Raw genomic sequence first — 21,666 nt, forward strand, 5'->3', positions numbered from 1 at the left:
TATTTTAATTCATTGGGATCGATCCAGATATCGAATCACCCCACAGTTCAGCCACACCCAGCAGAATTGCACATTTGATACCACAAGTCAGTTTCCAAACATCCTTTTGCTCCATGGACCCCTTGACGCCATCACCCTTCACCCACCTCATACTTTGGACACGCTGTCAGGAGAGACCAGTGCCAGGAAAAGGTAGACTCGCGGGTCCATGAAAAAAGAGCAAGACCCTGGACCAGATGGACTGACACAGCGGTTCCAACATAAGGACAATTGCGAGGATGGCGCAGGGTGTGTGTGGGGGGGGCGGGGGGTGCTTTGTTCTGCTGTACATCGGGCCACTATGAGTCAGAACCAGCGCCAGGACACCTAAAGCCAACAACATGAATGACACCGGTGGGAAAGTAAAGAAAACGCCTCTCCCCTAGTTACAAAAGGGGAAAAAAAAATCAAGATAGGGAGCAGGAAAAGCAAGGCTGGTGATGCCGCTGGCATCTGTGAAGAGGCTGCTGGCCCGGGCTCGCACCCATAGGCGCCCGTAGGCCGTATTTCGTGAGTTGAATGTGCTGATGTCTGCTGCTGCGCTGGATGGAGCGCGGCCCAACCCGAAATTCCCAGCTGATCCCTATCGCAGCGCCCCCGTGTGTAACTGAGTAGAACTGCTCGTTCCATGCGCGTTCTTGGCTGTAATCGCAATGGAAGCAAGGTGACCAGGCCATTTTTAACGCCCTGTGGCGCCGCTTGGTAAGTTAGAACTGCCCGCCGCCGTCGTCGGTCGAGTTATTGCTGGAGTACAGAAACCGTGGATCCACACAAAGTGGCGTCTAGAGCAAGCACCACCAGACACGTGCGTCTGGCTTTACAGCCAGCAAGCGTCACACGAATCCAACAATCAAAATTCTGGCTTAGGCGTCCAATGATTCGTTTTCATAGAAGAGAGATCTTTTTTTTTAATCGTTGTATTAGGGCTAATACAACTCTTATCACAATCCATACATACATCAATTGTGTAAAGCACATCTGTACATTCATTGCCCTCATCATTCTCAAGACATTTGCTCTCCACTTAAGGCCTTGACATCAGATCCTCATTTTTCCCCTCCCTGCCCGCTCCCCCTCCCTCATGAACCCTTGATAATTTATAAATTATTATTTTGTCATATCTTGTCCTGTCTGATGTCTCCCTTCACCTACTTTTCTGTTGTCTGTCCCCCAGGGAGGACGTCACATGTAGATCCTTGTAATCAGTTCCCTCGTTCCAACCCACTCTCCCTCTACCCTCCCAGTATAGCCACTCACACCCCTGGCCCTGGATTCCCTGTGTTTCCAGTTCCTTCTGTACCAGTGTATATCCTCTGGTCTAGCCACACTTGCAAGGTAGAATTGGATCATGATATTGGGGGGGGGGGCAGGGGGAGGAAGCATTTAGGAACTAGAGGAAAGCACCTTGGCTGGCTCATCTTCTCCCCTAGACCCCTCTGTAAGGGGATCTCCAGTGGCTGACAAATGAGCTTTGGGTCTCCACTCTGCACTCCCCCCTCATTCACTTTAGTAAGATTTTTTTTTGTTCTGATGATGCCTGATACCTGATCCCTTCGACACCTTGTGATCTCACAGGCTGGTGTGCTTCTTCCATGTGGGCTTTGTTGCTTCTGAGCTAGATGGCCTCTTGTTTACCTTCAAGCCTTTAAGACCCCAGACGCTATATCTTTTGATGAAGAGAGATCTTAAAATAAAAACAAATAATCATCCAAATCCCAACAACAACAGATCCCTGCTCCGGCATTTCCTTGTCCTGGGGAGTCTCCACTTATCGTCTGGGGGAAGGTTACATTAGGAGAAAGTAGTCCTTCACTGGGAGCATTGGTCACAGAGTAGCTTGCTTGTTGGGCCTCTAATCCCAGCAGTTCAAAACCACTATGATCCGCAGGAGAAAGACGAGGCTTTCTATTTCTGTAAAGAGTTACAGCCTCAGAAACCCACAGGGGCAGTTCTACCCTGTCCTATAAAGTCACTGGGGCGAATCTACCCCATGGCAGTGAGTCATTTCTATAGGCAAACAACCAGCTTCTTCCCCTTTGTCTGCCTTAATCTGGGAGCTCTGTCGGGTTGTGGTCACCATGAATGTATTTCACACTTTCACCTGGCTACCATGGGTGACCCTGTGGCACTTGAAATATGCAAACCGCAGCAGTAGGCCAGATGGGTGGGCAGGAAGCGCAAGTTGCTAACACGGCATGTTTCAGTAGGCATTTACTTGGGTAGGCATGCAGAGGTACTGTGCTTTGCTGTGCTGTCTTACAGCCATGGTGTGCTTTCCACCCTTAAGGGCTGTGCCCCCCCTTTGAGGAGGAAGGGGGTGTTTCCAACAGCGTTGTTCCCTTCAGTCTCTTTGTCACCTTTTGGTCATTGTCTTAGTTCGTATTTTTCATGGTGTCAGTGCACACTCCACAGACCGTAGTCAGCTCGGAGGGTGGACTGGGTGAAGCACTGGACTGCTGACCACAGGGCCAGTGGTTCAAACCCACCGGGCATTCTATGGGAGAAAAATGAGGCTGTCTACCCCCGGAAGGACTTCCAGTGTTGGAAACACAAAGTGGACAGTTCTGTGCTGGCCTACAGGGTCGCTCTGAGCCCGAATGGACTTGATGGCAGTGCGTTTGGTTTGGCTTATTGTTGTTTGGTGCTATAGAGCCGGTTCTGACCCATAGCAACCTCAGGTACAGCCAAATGAAACACCACCCGGTCCTGCCTCATCCCCACATTTGTTCTTATGCTTAGCCCAGTGTTGCAGCCCCTGTGTCCATCCATCTTGCTGAAGGCCTTCCTCTTTGTCACTGCCACTCTGCTGGATTATGATGTCCATCTCCAGGGACTGATCTCTCGGACAATATATCCAAAGCATGTGAGATGAAAGCCTTGCCTCTAAGGAGCATTCTGGCTGTACTTCTTCCAAGACATATTTGTTGGTTCCTTTGGCAGTCTGTGGGACTCTTGGTATTCCTCCCCAGCACCATCCTCCAAACACACCAGTTGGTTTGCCTTGGCATAGGGCAAACCTCACTTTCTCTGCCTGGGAGCTGGCGGGGAGAGCTGCTGGGCTTGCAGCCTCAGGGATGCTGGAGAGGCCTGTTGCTTCCAGATGGGTTCTGGATGGAAGTCCAGAGTGACTCAGGATGGGCTTCACACCCTCTGCCTCATCCTCATTCTGGTGCTCCCTCAACTCTCCATCTCTAAGGGTCATGCTGCTGCTTCTAAGCAATTGCCACTTGGACGAGACAGCTGCCTCGCAGGTCTGACCCCAGCTGACTGCAGGGAACCAGCGACATTGGTCTTATGGAGGGCTGCTGACGGAGACCTGAAAGCCAACCCTGGTGCAGTTGGTTTCACATTGGGCTGCCTACCACAAAGTCAGTAGTTCTAAACCACGAGTTGCTTTCCCAGAGAACAATGAGGCTTTCCATTCCTGAAAAGAATTAAGGTCTTGGAAACCCACAGAGGCAGTTCTACCCTGTTGTGTAGGGTTAGTATGCGTCAGACTCGACGGCAGCGAGTTTGTTTGTTCCCACTCATGGCAGCCCAGGTGGGGTGGGGTAGGACGTCCCCCGAGGTGTTCTCATGGGTGTCATCTTCACAGGAGCAAATCTCCAGGCCTTTCTTTCATGAGCCACTGGTGGGTTCGAACCACCAACCTTTCGTTAATAAACGGGGGCCAAATGGGGGCAGTGGAGGTAGGACTACTTCCTGGTAATGTTTGTTGAGTGAGTCACTCCCTCTGACCTGTTGAGGGGGTGGCAGCGGGGAGATGTGTGGAGGGTGTGGGGAGATAGGTTTGATGTGCTGGTAAATATTCTAAAAACCACAGAGGCCCGTGGGCTGGAAGGAGAGGGACTGGAGCACCTTATCACGCGGTGGCCACTTTAATCATCGCCGCTCACTCACTCCCTTCTTCCAAGCCATCTACTCTGGCGTGGGGCAGTTAGAGCTCAGAAGGTAGCAGGCAGCAGGGTCAGGTGCTAAGTGGTCCCCAGGCTGGGGGCTTCGCCTTGCATAAAATGTGCCTGGAACACATGGCTTGGCATTACTACCACGGGGCCAGACATAGACATTCTGCGCAGGGACCAGGAACTCTGCCGATCATGTGCCTTCCTGCTGTGGATCTCATCAGCATCCTCAAGTGTGGACAGGTCTCAAGGGCCTGGGGTGCGCTTCTGGGACGGAGTGGAATGCATTCCCAGTCCCGAAAATCTGTTTTTCTTTATTCCCGATGTAACAGCGAAGTGGAACTTACAGAGTGATGGTTGTGGGGAGAGCTGTTTAGACTCTGTTTAGGCGCTGCTCTGTGAGTGCCTGGGTGGCCCATGCATGTGGTTAAGTACTGAACTGTTAACCCAAAGGTTGGTGGTTCAAACCCACCCAGAGGCGCGCCTCGGGAGAAAGGCCTGGTGACCGCTTCTGTGGAACACAGTTCTGCTCTGCACACACAGGGTGCTGGGGCACCCGTTGGTGGACACAACAATGGTCAACAGCACTGTGGCTGTAGTGGAGAGGTCCCCATTGCTTTCCAAGTGGACACGAGGGAAGGGTTGGGCCCACATGGATGTGCCAGGCCAGCCCAGGGGCCCAGGCCATGCCTGTTGCCAGGGGTCTGAGAAAAAGCAAAGGTCAAGTGCATTGGCCATCCAGGAAGGAAGCGTTTGCTGGAAACCCTAACATTCAGCACATGTATGCCAGCACCCGTGCCGCCGGGCATTGTTTTGGAGTCAAAATGCCTGTCCTCACGGCATTCACTCTCTCCTGGTGGCTCTTACCCATAAATGAGTGTGGAGACCATACCTAATAGGCCAGCCCTTTGGAAGAGACCCCAGATGGCAGCAGTAAACCCAAACCTAAACTCACTTCCATTGAGTCAATTCCAATTCACAGCAGTCCTGTAGGATAGGGTAGAACCGCCCCTGTGCGTTTCTGAGACTGTCACTCTTTAGGGGAGTAGAAAGCCTTCTCTTTCTCCAGTGGTTTAGAACTGCTGACCTTGCAGGTTGATGCCCAGTGTGTAACCACTAGGCCACCTGAAGGCAGTGTTAAAAGGGGTGTTTTTTTTTTATGTGAGTGAAAGTGGCCGGACAGAGCTGGTTTTCATCCACCAGTTCAGGCACATCTGCTTGGGGACAGTGGTCACAGCCCCCACCATGTCACAGGCCCCTCCTGCTTCCTCCAGGGCTTTGCTGTCCCCTTCCTGTTGGCAGCAATGGGTCACTGTGCCAGAGCTGCCCTGGGGGTGGGAGGAGCTCATGTGACCCTGGCTGGTGCTGTTGCCCGCCTTCTAGGCCCCTCTACCGTTGACTGAGTGCTGAGCTGTAGGCCGAAGGGCCCAGTCTCCAGGGTCCCACCAGTCCCTGTGGGATAAAGGCAGAGATTTGTACCAGCGCTGTACAACCCGAGCAGGAAGGCCAGCGCCCCTGAGTCCAAGTCTGATGCCCTTGTGTCCTGATCCCTGTCATTCTGGGACCTTGTCTTTTCTGGTCATCTTCCCCTCAGACCCTCCCTGCCGTCGAGTCAATGCTGACTCACAGGGGTCCCCTGGGGGTTCCCCAGACTGTAACTGTTGACGGGAGTAGAAAGCCCAGTCTTTCTCCGGAGGAGCTGCTGGTGCTTTTGAACTGCCGGCCATGTGGATTGCAGCCCAGCCCGTAATCACAGTGCCGCCAGGGCTCCGCCTTCAGAGCCAGATGGCCCTGGTTTCTGAGGCCAGCTGCACCTGGGGGAAACAGGAGTGAGGGACGGAGAGGAAGGGGCTGTGGGTTCAGAAAAGACCCTCTCCCTGTGGGGTAGGAGGTCACACTGCTGGTGTACCAGAGCTTAAATCCTGTGCACCCTGGTTTGGCAAGGGCTGTGGATGGCAGTGACAGCCCCCAAATCCACATGCAGAGTCCCCACAGAGATTGAATTCCTTCAGGTCCTTGACCAAGGGTGGGGACAATGTTGGCCCTGGCAAAGCACCTTGGAGAGTGGATCACCTTCACCCTCCACCCAGGGAGGGGCAGTGTCTTAGGTGTTTGTCCGTGTGTCCCAACACCTGTGGACACAATCCTATTAGGGAATGAGCCACCCCCCCCTCACCCAATACAGGGCGTGGTCTCGCCCTAATCCCTTCCATCAGCTATAAAAAGAGCAGAGGGCCTTCCCAGAGAGGCTCTAGGGCTGTTTATTTTATATTTTTCTTACTTTCTCTTCTCACGGCCTCCCCTGATTGGAGGAGGCCCATGGCTCTTGGCAGGGGGTCCCCTGTCCTTGGATTCAGCCCCTTGGAGACCATGAGCCTGTTGTCATGGAGCCAATTCTGACTCAGAGTCACCCTGGAGGACACAGCTGAGCTGCCCCTACGGCTTCCAAGGCTGTCAACCTTTGGGGAAGCAGGTGGCCACGGCTCTCTCCCGAGGACCAGCTGGTGGGTGGTTCTGACCACTGAGCAGCCAAGCGCTTAACCCCCGTGCCACAAGGGCTGCTTTTGTCCTGATGTTAAACACACCCGAAAAATACAGGCCTGGCAACATGTGGATGCCACTGGACTAGGCCCCTGGCCACTGAAGCATAGCCATGTGGAATGAGCCATCACCCCACCCCACCCCTCTTCTTCTTGGCCCCCGGCATGTCTCCCTCACTACCTCCAAATTGGGGTTCCATGTCACCTTACCAAGGCCCGCCTGCCCCCCTGTCTGATACGGAGCCCCCTCCCACCTGCCGACGCTCATGCTCCCAGCCTCCCCCACCAAACCCAGGCTTCCCCATGTGTGCACTGTGGCCGTCTTTCCCCTGGTGGAAGTCTGGCCCAGGGGGCTAGGCCTCTGTGCAGCCGCAGGCTCCCCGGTACAGCATGGGTCTCGGCACATTGGCATGGAGGGAGTGGCTGTGCCGTTGTTGAGAATGGGACCTCTCGGCTCTTCATGCTCTCCCCTCCGCACCCTGCACACCTGTCCAGTCCTCCCCTGGGTGGGCGGCAGTGGGGCTCTGGGACTGCCTGACTGTGCTCAGACCCTGCTTTCTGACCGCCTCCCCTTTTCTCTCTAGACTGGCCTTCTTGTTGCCTGCTGCCATGGCTTCGTGGACACAGTGGTGGCCTTAGCAGAGTGTCCCCACGTGGACGTCAACTGGCAGGACCACGAGGGGAACACGGCCCTCATCATCGCTGCGCAGGCAGGTAAGACCAGGCCCTGGCCCCGCCCCAAGCTTCTGCAGCAACATAGGGTGTGGGCCTCGCCCTCGCTCCCCAGCTGGCCGGGCACAAGACTAAGGCCGGTGGGTCCCAGGAGGCTTGTCTTTGGGCACTGCAAGCTTTACCCAAGTGGGCGGGATTCAGCTCTGGGCAGATGGTGCTCGGATACTACATGCTGCCCTAGAGCCCCGACTGTGGCACCGACACCCACCACCCCATTGCCAGCCCAGCCCTCTGGGGCCACAGCACCATGCTGGTGAGTCATCAACACCTCACTGCCACTGAGTCAATACCGACTCTTAGTGACCCAATGGGACAGAGTAGGCCGCCCCCCAGGGGGTTCTGAGACCGGAGTAGAGAGCCTCATCTTTCTCCCATGGAGTCGTTAGCGGTTTCAATCTGGCGAGCTTGTGGTTTGAAGCCCGGCTTATATCTCCCAGAAGTCACAAGGGGATGTTGCCCATTGTGGATGGAAGCATGCACAGCAGGGAATGGCCACATATTTGGCCAACTCCACGTTTATGGGGACCAGCGTTCACAAACCCATGTGTCTTGGAAGAAGTACATAGAGCCAGAGTGCTCCTTGGAGGCAAAGATGGCGAGACTTCGTCTTCCACACGTTGGACCTGTTGTCAGGAGAGACCAGTCCCGGAGGAGGCTATGATGCGTGGTAAAGTAGAGAGGCACCGACAAAGAGAAAGGCCTTCAGCAACATGGATCCACCCAGTGGCTGCACCAAGGGGCTCCAGTGCCAGAGCAATGTGAGGGTGACGCAGGACCGGGCAGTGTTTCCTTCTGCTGGGTGCAGGGTCGCTATGAGTCAGAACTGACCCGATAGCACCTAACAAGAACAACAAAGGTCCACAAGACCACCTTCACTGCTGACACCAGCTTCAAGGTCAGGGGTCTCCCAGCAAAGTCGCTCGGGCTTGTTAACTCACTGGGAGGACCCCCAGGCCTCGCTGAGAGCTGCTGCGCTCCTGGTAGGGTTATGTAGCAGGCACAGCATCAGCCTCTCACCAGCCAATGGGGGCGGTCCACAAGGCCAAGTTCAGGGGAGTCCCATGGAGCCAGGCGCAACACCCGGCCAGCCGCCCCAGTGAGGGCGCCCATGCTGTGTTGCCAGCCAGGAAGCCCTCCAGTGCTGCCCTGTGTAGGGGGTTCATGGGGCACTGAGGTTCAGGGCTGTCTCTGGGTAGCACAGGAGCCCCAGGTAGCTGCCAGGTCAGTGTTGGGCTGCTCACTGCAAAGTGGATTGGTTTAAACCCACCAACCACTGAGCTGTCTGCTCCCATACAGAGTTACAGCCTCAGAAGCCCTGCAGGGGCCAGGGAAGAGTCTGAATCGTCTTTGTCCATGGCTGTGGGCTTGGGCGGTGGTTGCGAAGGATTTGCACATGACCACCTGGCATAGTGATTCCACGTTGGGCCAGCAGTTAGAAACCACCAGCCAGCGACTCAGAGGAAAAGCGAGGAGGATTTCCCCTCCTGTCTTCAGGTACAGTCTCGGAAACCCACAGGGGCAGCTCTACCCTGTCCTGGAGGGTTGCTGCGAGTCAGAATCGACTCCATGTTTCCAACCCCAATGCTGGCAGCTCACGCCCACCCGGCGGGCCCTGGGAATAAAGGTCTGAGAACCCCCTCCTGTGAGATGAAAACCCACTGCCGCAGAGTTCATTTCAGCACACAGCGGCCCTTTACCACCGTGGAGGGTGGCTCCACGGGCCGTCGGAAGCCGCCAGCAGTCTGGACAGAAGCAGACGGTCTCAGCTTCCTTTTGTGCAAACGCTGGTGGGTTTGAACCACAGACCTCTCTGGCCGTTGTCTGATGCTTAACTCACCGCACCACCAAGACACCTCCGTTGAGATTGCAGGCAAGAAACCCACAGGGCAAGGGGTTTGTCTTTGTGGTTGGCATTATCTAGGCTTATCCGATGGATTGATTACCCACGCATTTGATCTCATCTGCAGGTCAGTGGATACCTTGTGACGCAGAGTCCTGCCCTAAGTCACCCGGCTGGTTGTTGTGGCATGTTTGTGACCACCGCCACGCTAATGCAGTGTTACCACCATCAGCTATCCTAGGCTGGCCCACATGCAGACTGCGGCCCAGGAGTTCCCCTGGCAGAGGCTAGCCCTCTTCTGGCTCAAGGCTAAGCTCCTTGCTACATAGTAACCTTTACCAGTTAAGGGAAAGCTAGGAACTTCCCCCTAGAGCTGTGTTTTGATGCCAGTGTCACAAGAGAGGGGAGACTGGGGAAATGTATCCAATGAAGTAGGTCTATAAAGATAACGAGACAGAATGCAGCCCCTCACCAGCCCAAGGTTGATGTCACGGTGCAGAGGCCCAGCTCCACCCTTCTTTTCTCTATCCTGACACCCACACTTCCCCCAGGACACCAGCTCTGCTGCCTTTCAGAATCCATTGCAGAGGCTATGCATCCTCACAATTATGGGGGTCTATCAGGAGAGCTAATAGGTTCCCACAAATCAGGATTAGAAAACATTCGGGGTACAATCATCGGTCCGGAGCAACACCTCCTCAGCCAGCATCCAAGTCCCCCTAGTCCTCAGCCTCTTGACCACGTGGTTCCAGGACTCTGCCTCCATGAGCCAGGAAGCCCGCTCGCTGCTCGGCCTCATTGTCGCTCACTCCTGGCACTGCACCTCCGCTCTGTCTCCTGGGCTCCTTGATGCAGCCTCTGACAGCCTCTGCCATGCGCCTCAGAGATTTGTAATGTACTCTGCTTCCTTGATGATCCCAGGAGTCTCTCTGCTCCTGCTTCTGAGGCGGGTCATTCTTACATGGAGGTGGGGTGCTTTGTCCTTCAGCACAGCATATCCCCACGAGACAAAGGATGGTGGGGACTTGGCTCACACCCTCTAATAGGGTGAGAATACTTCCCACCTTAATCCTGTAACAGAGACTCCCTCCACAATGAGCTTATAACCACAGCCATCAACAGCTCACACTCAGAGCCATGCAATAGATTCTGACTCACAGTGGCACCATATGAAAGAGGAGACCTGCCCTGTGGGTGTCCGAGACTGGAGCTCTTTACAGGAGTAGAAAGTCCCACCTTCCTCCCTCTGAGTGGCCGGTGGCTTTGAGCTGCTGACCTTGAAATGCTAACCCATTATACCACCAGGGGGATGATGGCTAGAAGGACCCTCCATACATGTATATATATTTTTTCAACAATGTCTTTATTGCCGATTGAACTTCTTCCTTTAATACCATCCATTCTTTAAAAAAAAATTTTTAATTAAATACGTTTATTGGGTGCTCTTACATCTCTTATCACAATCCATATATTCATCCAGTGTGTCGAGCACATTTGCACCTATGCTGACATCATTTTCAAAGCATTCTCTTCCCACTTGAGCCCCTGATATCAACTCCTCATTTCTTCCCCTTCCTTCCCCTACCCGCTCTCCCTCATGAACCCTTGATAAGTTATAGATTATTATTTTCATATCTTACGTCATCACCCCTGACCCACTTTTCTGTTGTCCGTCCCCTTGAAAGGGGGTTATAGGTTGATCCCTGTGATGGATTCTCCCTCTCCCCCCTCCCTTAATCCTCCTGGTTTCTACTCTCATTGTTGGCCCTGGGGGGTATCTATCCTGGATTCCCTGTGTTGTGGCCTCTTGTCCGTAGCAGGTGTGTATGTTCTGGTTTAATACAATTTGTAAGGTAGAGTTGAGGTCATGATAATGGGGAGAAGGAAGCACCAAAGAACTAGAGGAAAGTTGTGTGTGTCATTGGTGGTATACTGTACCCTGACTGGCTCATTTTCTTCCCCGTGACACTTCTCTAGGGGGATGTCCAATTGCCTACAGATGGGCATTGGGTCTCTACTCCTTTGCCCCCCCCCTTCACCTTGGGTATGGTTTTGTTCTGGGTCTTAGATGCCTGATACCTGATCTCATCGACACCTCATAACCATACAGGCTGATGTGCTTCTTCCACATGGGCTTTATTGCTTCTGAGCTAGATGTCTGCTTGTTGTCTTCAAGTTTTTTAGACCCTAGGCCCTATATCTTCTGATAGCCGGGCACCATCAGCTCTCTTCACCACATTTACTTATGTACACATTTTGTCTTCAGCAATCATGTCGGGTAGATGAGCATCACAGAATGCCGGATTGTTAGAACAAAGTGTTCTTGTGTTGAGGGAGTACTTGAGAGGCTCAATGTCCATCTGCCACCTTAATTCTTAACATATAGATATGAGTACATAGTTCTATTCCCCCTCTTGTTATACACATATTTACATATGCATATGCCTGTATTTGGACCTCTATAAATGTCCTTTGCTTCCTGCTTTTTTCCTCTATTTCCTTTTATTTTCCTCTTGTCCCACCATCATGTTTGGCCTTCATTCAGGTTAAGTAATTCCTCGCTGGTACATTACCCTCAATTAAGCCCCATAAGACATCCTACACCCTTCTTTCCATTGGTTTTAGTTCACTTGTTGTTCCCTTGTCCCTGGGTTGGTTTACCACCCCCCCTTCCTTTCTCCCACCTCCCCTTCTCCCACATCCCGCAAAACATTGGTCCCGTTCTTTACATCTCCAAATTATTTATACCACCTATCTTATCTAGATACACATGCAGATACATTAATAAGTGCAAACACCGGGCAAAGTCAAATAAAACAACAAAGGAAGTCAAGACCAAGAAAACAATAACAACAGCAAAAAGAAAGCCACCGACAAAAACGGAAAGGCCTATAAACAGTTCAAGGTCTGGTTGTTGGCTTTTATCAGTGTTTTCCATTCGAGTCTGATGGGGTGCCAAACTGTCTCCAAAGTCTATTTTCAGTATTCCCTGGGGAGTTCATAACTTTGCTCCCCTTGCTGCTCTGTTGCATGTCTTTAGTGTTTCACCCCAGTGTGATGGGGTCAGATTGTGCACAATTCCCACACTGTCTCCAGCATTGTCCTCCGAAGTGCTATGATTTAGTGAGGGGTGTCGTGTCTTGTGGTGTGTCTAGCCCTGTAAGGACCTTCCATGTTATGTAATTGACTACATCTCCACTAGACACCAGGCTGGGTACCTCTGCTCAGAGCAGTCAGGTGATCACCCTGGGCATCATGGTGGGGAGGAGAGCACCCCACCAGCCTTGGGGCTCAGGTCAGATGTCTGCTGAGGAGGCCAGGCTGAGTGTCAGAGCATCAGGGGCCTTTGTCCCCGCTGATGCAAAGCTGGGGTGGGAGGGACGGCACTGGTAGGTGCCGCTGTAGAAGTGAGTGTATTTAGGAACAGGAGAGGTGGGGGGGTGGGGAGATGCCTTGCCCTCTGGGTCTCATCTCCCCAGGAGGCACAGTGCTTTTTACTTCTCTCCACCCCTGTTGTTAACTGCCCATTAAAGAGTGTTTTCTTGTTTGTCTAATTGGCTCCGCATGAGGAAGTGATTTTCTTTAATTTGTTTCTAAGGCGCAGGTAACTGAGCCTCCCAGGGCTGCTCTGGCCTCTAGAGCCTTAGCACAGCAGTCAGCAGTGAGGCGGCATCAGGCTCACCTGGAGAAGGTGAACGTGCAGGTGGCTGGGCCCAGGGCCAGCCTTTCTGATTGAATAGGTCCAGAGTGCGGCTGGAGAAGGTGCATGTGTTTCAACAAGCCCTTCCCCCAAGTGTGGATTGACTAGGGGGTCTGAGGGAGCCCACCCTCCGAGTGTTCCTCTGAGTGCTCTCAGCAGTACCTGGAAGGGAGGAAATGGAAGGTCCGAGTCATGGGTTCTCAGCAAGGTTTGGTTCTCAAAATCCAAACCAAACGACCGCCCATGCCAACCCATAGCAACCCTACAGGACAGGGTAGAACTGCCCCTGTGGGTTTCCAAGAGTGTAGCTCTTTATCAGAGTCGAAAGCCCCGTCTTTCTCCAGAGATGCAACTGCTGGTTTCAGACTACCAAGCTTGAAGATCACATCTCAATGTGTAACCACTAGGCCACCAGCGATCCTTTATGTTTGCAGTGGTTCTCAAACTGTGGGTCGTGATCCCTTTTGGGGTCGAACGACCCTCTCACAGGGGTCGCCCAATTCATTACATCAGCAAAATTACAGTGATGAAGTAGCAACAAAAATAATGTTATGGTTGAGGGGGGGTCACCACCACATGCGAACTGCATGAAAGGGTCGCGGCATTAGGAAGGCCGAGAACCACTGCTTATAGGCAAAAGGCAAGGCCTCCTTACTTTCATGGAGTCGGAGAGACAGCTCTCCTGCCCATTGCTGTTTTATGAGGCTGGGTTTGCTCAGCTTTGTGCTGGGAGAATCAGGTCCTTCATTGTATTTTAATTCAGTTATTTTAATCCAGTTCCTTCAGCAGGTTCGTTGATTTGGAGGTTTCTCAATTCCAAGGGTTTTACAGTAATACACAAAACCAAAAATCCACACTGACTGCCATCGAATAGCTGCTGACTCAGAACGACCCTGCAGGACTGGGTAGAAGTGCCCCTGTGCATTTCCAAGACTAGCTCTTTACGGGAGTAGAAAGCCCTGAATTTCACCCCAGGAGCGGCTGGCGGTTTCAAACTGCCGGCCTCTCGGATTGCAGCCATTAGGCCACCAGGGCTTCCCACAGTAATATACGGGGTGCTTCAGAAAGTTCATGGAAAATCTCCATTATCTTTTCCTTCCATTTTTCCATGAACACTTTGGAGTCCCCTCCTACACTTAGCTGAACGCTAGTGGTGCTGTGGGGTAGGTTTGGGGACCCTAACCATATGGTTGGTGGTTTAAATCCACTGACCACTCATTGGGAGAAAGATGAGCTGATATTTATGTTCTTGGGAAACCTCTATAGGGTCACTGTGAGTCAGAATCAACTCAAGACAGTCGGTTTAGTTTTGGGGTTGTGTACTTTTAATACTTGTAATCAGTACAGAAACCTTTTAAAAAGTGAAAGGCAGCCCGTGCCCCTGCCACCATACCTAACTGCTTCCCCCTCCTACTGGCCCCTACACAGGCCGCACCCATGGGGTCTCATCTGACTCAGCAATCCTATAGGACAGAGGAGCACTGTTCCAGAGGGTGTCCGAGACTAAACCTCGATGGGGCAGAAAGCCTCATCCTTCTCCCTCTGAGTGGCTGGTGGTTTTGAACTGCCAACTTTGCATTTCGAGGCCCCCTGGGTAACCACTATACCACCTGGGCTCATCCTGCTCTTTGGTGTGACTGATTTATTTCACTCCCACGTTTTCGGGGTCCGTCCATGGGGCGGCATATGTCAGGGCTTCATCCCTCCTTACGGCTGGCCAAACTCCCTTTGTACAGACAGACCACCGTGCCTTTGTAGACAGGTGGCCGCGGCACAGCATGGCGAATGGACTCATGTCACTGAGCTAGTTGTACACACAGAAATGGTAACTATTTGGCTCTCGACGTTGCTGCTCCTATTGCCAGAGAAGTCATTCCCAGTCACAGTGACTCCGTGCGACAGAACAGAACTGACCCGCAGGATTTCCTAGGCTGCAGCACTTGTCTGCTAACTGAAAGTTTGGTAGGTCAAACCTACCAGCTGCTCCAAAGGAGGAACGTGTGGCCATCTGCTTCCAGGAAGACTTACAGCCACAGAAAGGTTAGGGGCAGCTCTCCTCTGTCCCGTAGTCGCTACGAGCTAATGGCATTAGTGGCTTTGGTTTTCTGGCCCTACAGTTATGGGACGGGTATTTAAATGAAGATATGACGCCGTCCACAGATGAGCCCTAACACGAATAAAAGTGTAACCTCCACAGATAAGAATGGCCAGTCTTGAGGCTGGGCTGTGTGTCTGCCTTTTGACAGAGACCCGGGAGGAGTGTGGCATTAGACAGTAGTAGCTGGGTCCCGGCACTGGTGGCAATGTGGAATTGGTAGGGTGCATGATGGGAGTGATCCATGCAAGGGCCTGGAGCCAAAAACTAAAAAGGGAAGAACATGCTTAGCACATCTCAAGCTGAAAGGACTGAGAAAAGAGATTCAAACCTGGAGTTGTACTATTGAAGGATTCTATGGGCAAATGTTGAACAATGAAGGAAACATCAAAAGAGAATTGAAATGAATACACAGATTCACTACCAAAAGAAATGGATTGACCATCAATCATTTCAGGAGGTAGCAAGCGATCAAGAGATATGAAAGGGAGAAATCCAAGCTGCACTGAAGGTGTTAGCCAAAAACAAGGCTCCAAGAGTTAATGGAACATCGATTGAGATGTTTCAACAAGAAAGGGTTGTGCCATAGGCAATTCAAGCAATAGGAGGGGGATGATCTAGGAGTGTACGCAATAGGAAGGGGAGGGATTAGGGGTACACATGTGATAAGATGGGCTGGCTCTAGACTCAATATAGCAGCCTAACCTTAGTCATCCTTGGGTGGGCTTGACCTTGACTTTGGGCTCTCCAAGGAAACAATCCACTACCCTTATCAGGAGGGAGTGGGACCTACTTAGGGTGGGACAGACCGTACAGTCTGATTGCTCTAGATGGCCAATAACCCTCAGGGAGTATAACCTCTGACCTGCTTTCATTGAGCTCCAAGTGTACAGTCATTTACCATGTGTAGGAAGCAGTGTCTTAGGTTTGGCATATATTTAGGGGAGACAACTTGGGAGAAATCTTTGTGTATCCCACACTGGACCAATAGCAGCTTCATGTGAAAGGAAGGAAAAACTGAGGTTGTCAAACATTTCATTTTACTTAAATCAACATCCATGGAAGAAGCAGTCAAGAAACTCGTGACCCAATGCATTGGGAACATGTGTCGCAATACATCCCTTTAAAGTGTTGAAGAACAAAGATGTTACTTTGAAGACTAGAGTGAATTTGACCCAAACCTTGGTCTTTTTGGTTGTTTCATGTGCAAGTGACAGTGGACAATGGATAAGGAGGAAGACCAAAGTAGAGCTGACGCTGTTGAATTATGGAGTTGGCGAAGGCTGTACATCAGGGACTTCCAGAAGAAAGAAAAGCTTGTGTGGGAATAATTGCAGCCAGAGTGCCCTTTGAAAGCAGAAAATCCCAGAAAGATGTTTACTTGTGTTTTATTGACTATGCAAAGGCATTCAATTCATTCATGCATAAGAAACTATAGAAACCTTTAAGAAGGATGGAAATGAAGATGGAGAGACCTTGTCTCATGTAGTTTGGACATGTTATCTGGAGGTAAAAATCTCTGGAGAAGATCAAGCTTTTTAAAGTGAAAAAAACAACAACAACAACAAAACAACCAAACCCACGACTATCACGTGGATCCAACTCATAGCAATCATAGAGGCATAGACTGCCCCATAGGGTTTCTGAGACCGTATGTCCTTGTGGAAGCAGACTGCCTCATTGTTCTCCTTTGAGCAGTTGGTGGGTTCTAACCCCTGACCATTCCCTTGGCAGTCCAAAGCTCAACCTACAGGGCCACCAGAGCTCAGGGAAGTAGAGGGTCAATGAAAGTGAGGAAGACCATCAAGGAGGTGGATTGACACAGTGGCTACAACAATGACTTAAGCATCGGAACAGTAGTAACAGTTGTGAGGACGGCGCAGGACCGGGCAGTGTTTTGTTCTCGTGTGTGTGGGGTTGCTGTGTGTTGGAACTGGTCCTCGTGGTACAGTGCTTATGTTAGGTTTCTCTCTCCGGCCTAAATTCCAACCTCAGTCCTTGGCTCCACGCGAGAAAGAGTCCATGCCGAAGCCGGGCTCGTGATCCAAGTGAATTTAATGAAAGTTCAAAGAAGCATCAGGTTTTACGCGGCACCCATAGGATTCCTTTGACCATGCGGCCTGGCAGAGACTGCTCCCGGACACACAAGGATCTCTCCCCTCCCACGAAGACGACCAGGCCACACAAGCAAAGCAAGACAAGACAAGACCCCTCTCCCTCTCCGTCCCTGCCTTTTCAAGGGTTCCTGGGGGAGGCGTGGTGAATGACCCCAGGTTGTTCCCATTGGCTGAATTGCAGTCACCTGGCCCAGGTGGGCTGCTCCAGGTGTAACGCCCATCTGGGCCCACCGGCGGGAAAATCCAGCTTTTGTCCTTTGCTGGCTCTCCTGGGCATGCGTAAATGGACTTCCCAATTCCCTAGGCTAAGCTACCTAACAGTTGTGTGCTGGGCTGTGATCTGAATGGTCAGCAGTTCAAAACCACCAGCTGCTCCACAAGAGAAAGATCAAGCTTTCTACCTCCTGTAAAGAGTTATCATCTTGGAAACCCACTGGGCCAGTTCTACCCTGTCCTATAAGGTCTCTATGAGTCGGCATCGACTCGTTGGCCGGGAGCCCGTAGCACAGGGGAAATGTTTGCTTGTTTTGTTCTGCAAAGGGCCATTTGGATATTTATATCATCATTCTCAGGCCATACAAAGTTAACCATTTCCTTTATATGATCAGACATTTAATGAACTTGTGTGATGGCTGAAATTGCTTCTCTTCGGGGAGACGTGTGATAGTAGCTGGTACTGATAATTTTGAGGGCCTTAGTACAGCCTGAGGGCCGGACAGTTCCCACCCCTGATAAAGCACCTAACAAGAGCACTCTTGTTGGTATGTGCCTGCCAATGATTTCACCCTGAGTGTGTCATGATCTTTTTGGCTATTTGAGGTGTTTCCTTGTTTCTGTTTCAAGGGAGACTTTAGAACTTGGCGAGTCTCTTTGATGTGCATTCATGGCCTTGGTTCTTGGGAGCCCCATTTTTGGGCTGTTCTGAGCAGTCCGGCAACTCCCACCACTACCCCAAGCTTACTGACCGGACAGGATGCAGCCTCGGTCCACCCAGCTGCCTATCCCCGCCCGACCTGTGCTATCCGGAGAGGAAGGGCTGGTGGCACCACCCTCTCTGTGACATCCAAACCTGTCCTCTGTCACCTCCCTTCCTACGAACCAGGCCCTGGCCCTTTCTTCTCTTCTGCTGGCTACTAAGAGCAGGCAGAGTCACATCACACCTGCAGCCATGGGCCTCCTGGGGCCCCACCCACCTGAAGCCATCCTCTCCTTTCGGGCCTACGTTAAACCTGGTTTAGAACATGGGAATCAGCAGAGCAAGACTTCTTTAAAGTGCTGAAGAGCAAGGATGTCACTTTGAGGATACAGGTGCCCCTGCCCCAAGCCCAGGGTGCTTTCTTTCCACGGCCGCGTATGCGTGTTCAGCTGGACATTGAATAAGGAAGGCAGGCAAATTGACACCTGCAGCTTATGGTGCTGGAGAAGCATCTTGAGGGTAGGTACCCTGGCCGCTCCAAAGAACAAGCACAGCTGCCTTTGAGGAAGTGCAGTCAGAACGCTCCTTGGAAGCAAGGATGGCGAGACTGTCTCTCGGACTTTGCACACGTTATCGTGGGAAAGGACATGCTTGGTAGAGTAGAGGGGCAGCAAAAAAAGATGCAGGCCCTCGACAAGATGGATGGACACAGTGGCTGCAACACTGGGCTGGACCACAGGAACAATGGTGAGGACGGCATGGGACCAGGCAGTGTTTTTTTCTGGTGCACCCTGGGTCACTGTGAATCATCAGACCATTTTAATGACCCCTGATAACAAGAACAATAGAACAAGACAGATGGGATGAGCGACTTTGGGTGAAAAAGACTACTGACCTGATTCATTTTGGATCAGAAATTATTTCTTTTTTTTACCATGAGCATTTGGTTTTGTGAGCCAGGAAACTTTAAACCCAAACTAAGATGTTCCTGGTGGATTTTTCTCCTCACAGTGCCCCGTTGGGCACAGTTTCTCTTGACGTGAGGCAGAGTCACATGACATAGAGCAGTTATTCTCTAGGGAGATGGGGGTTGGGCATTTCGATCCCAGGAAAAGCAACTGGCTCCAAGAAACTAGGTGCAAGGGGGTGGGGTGGGGTGGGGGCGCTTAAAGGCAGGAGAAGAGGGAGAAGTATAGAAGACAAGCCACTGGCTAATTTTCACATGATTCAGGGAGCCCTGCATTCTACCTTTACTGTGACCCACTGATGCCAGCTTACTTCCGGCCTGGCTGTCAAGCATTTGGTCCTCCTCCACCCACCTGCAAGGTGTCCAGGTAGTGTAGGGAGTTAGGCTGCTGACTGCAAGTCCAGCAGCTGGATGAGGCGCTCTGCTCTGGTAAAGATTAACATACTCAAATACGCACAGGGGCAGTTCTGCTCTGTCCCCTAGGATATAGATGAGCCTGAACCGACTCAGCGGCAGTGAGTCCCACCTGCCGTCACAAGGCTCTTGGAGATTTAAACTTAGGAGTCATGGCTTGATAGTTGGAGCCCTCATGGCACAGTGAGCTGAGCATTGGGCTGCTAGCCCAAAGATCTGTGGTTCAAGCCCACCAGCCACATCTCAGGAGAACCAGGTAGCATCCTGCTTTGGTAAAGATGGGAGCCTTGGATATGTCACAGCAGGAGCAGGTCTGCTCTGTCCTGTAGGGTCACGGTGAGTCGGCATCAACTTGATGGCAGTGGGTCTGCTTTGAGGAATTCCCCTTTTCTGGAAGGACAAGGCGCATGCACATGGGTAGAGAGCAGTTTCTGGCAACTTTTATGGGTAACCTTTGAGCTTAAGAATAAAACCAGGATGTCTGTCACTCATCTTCCTCTTCCTCTTCGGTCCTCGACACCCCTCGGTCTCCCAGGCAGTGGGAGGAGGGTAGCCATGTGCCCCTTCAGCAGGAGGACTGGTGTATGTATGTGTGTATGTGTGTGTGTGTGCCTGTCTCCCTGGGGAAGTCTGTGGGGTGAGGGTGGAAAGTTGAGGGGGTTCCCTATGGGGCTTTCTGTTCTCTCTGAAAAGTGGTCCATGAGTCATGTTTTGGGAGCAGGACTTGCCAGTTCCCAGGTGATTGAAGATGGGGAACTTTCCAAATTCCTACATGGGGTTTGGAGAACCATCAGCTGATTGTTGAGACAAGCTGAGAGGCCAATCCGGCCAGGGCACCTTGGGTGATCCACCCCAGTGTCTGGCTGCTGCCTGAAATGTTGCGAGTTCAAACCCACCCAGATGGCAACTGACTCCCATGAAGGTTACCACCTAGAAGCCCCTCGGGGGTGGTACTGCTGCCGCACGGTATCACTAGAAATCAACACACTGGCACCTACTCATGGCTGCACACTCATAAGAGAGTTCGGGGGTGAGTCAGCAGTACTTGTTGCCTCCGTGGAGAAGACCTGGGGTCAATTCTTGGGTGATGCACCTGACGCCCAAACTCGGTTATGTCCTTATGGATTTTAGAAGTGCTCCTGGACTAAGACTAGGAAGAAAGGCCTGGCAATCTATTTCTGGAAACCAGCTACTGTTCTGATCCATAGAGCAACATTACGGCGCCTGCTTCAAATCTAAGCAGAACGGGCGTGTGGAGGGGTCTAGCCCTGCCCCGGGAGCCCTGGTGGTGTTGGGGAGAAGGCTTTCTGCTCTCATGAAGAGTTGTCATCAGGGGACCATCAAGTCAGTTCCAACCCATAGCAACCTTATGCACAGAAGGAAGCCTTGCCTGGTCCTGCGCCATCCTCACAGTTGTTCCTGTGCTTGAGCGCATTGTTGCAGATAGGGTGACAGTCCATGTCCCTGAAGGCCTTCCTCTTTTTCGCTGCCCCCATACTTTACCAAGCTTGATGCCCATCTCCATGGGCTGCATAAAGAGTCACAGCCTTGGAAACCCACAGGAGCAACTCAACTCTGTCCCACGGACTCCCTATAGGACAGTTTCCACTGGCCTAGGTCCACGGCCTCGTTCTGGTGTCTCAGGAAACCCAGGGGGCTCAGAGAGGGATGGGGCTGTGGCAGAACAAGCTGACAGCTTGCTGACTTCTCTGGTCTTTAAAAAAAAATTTTATTAGGGGTTCATACAACTCATAACACAATCCATACATATACATACATCAATTGTATAAAGCACATCTGTACATTCTTTGCCCTAATCATTTTCGAAGCATTTGCTCTCCACTTAAACCCTTTACATCAGGTCCTCTTTTTTTTCCCCTCCCTCCCCGCTCCCCCCTCCCTCATGAGCCCTTGATAATTTATAAATTATTGTTTTGTAATATCTTGCCCTATCTGGCGTCTCCCTTCACCCCCTTTTCTGTTGTCCGTCCCACAGGGAGGAGGTCACATGTAGATCCTTGTAATCGGTTCCCCCTTTACTCACCCTCTACCCTCCCAGTATCGCCCCTCACACCCCTGGTCCTGAAGACTTCTCTGGTCTTGAGGTAGCACACAGAACAGAGATGTGCAGTGAGCTGTTTGCCTGCTCGCTGTCTCTTCCAAGTCCCCTCTCCCCGTCGGTTCAAAGTACTTACCATAGATGCAGGCAGAGGGAATGCCCCTGGCAATGGCTGTGGGCAGGCCAGTTCATCCTCGTGAAGAAGTGGCTCTGAGCCCATGGTGACTGGTCTCGGCACCGACCCCAGCTGGCTCGGCCTGCTACAGCAGCTGTTGCTCCTCAGAGCGAACGAAAACCAGGCCGGGGCCAGAGGCCCTGCTTCCCTCATTAGAACCACTAAGCTGT

At 51.9% G+C, this 21,666-nt stretch overlaps 1 protein-coding gene across 1 annotated transcript in view; it reads left to right on the forward strand.

Annotated features, from left to right (window-relative positions):
* ANKRD33B (ankyrin repeat domain 33B) overlaps nt 1-21,666 on the forward strand; it is a 74,313-nt gene that overhangs the window by 40,745 nt on the left and 11,902 nt on the right. Inside the window, exon 2 of the mRNA XM_075540863.1 lies at nt 7,066-7,195. Coding sequence (XP_075396978.1) covers nt 7,066-7,195 — 130 coding nt within the window. The remainder of the gene's footprint in view (nt 1-7,065; nt 7,196-21,666) is intronic.

Source organism: Tenrec ecaudatus, chromosome 2 (assembly GCF_050624435.1).
Source record: "Tenrec ecaudatus isolate mTenEca1 chromosome 2, mTenEca1.hap1, whole genome shotgun sequence".
Classification (NCBI taxonomy): Eukaryota; Metazoa; Chordata; class Mammalia; order Afrosoricida; family Tenrecidae; genus Tenrec; species Tenrec ecaudatus.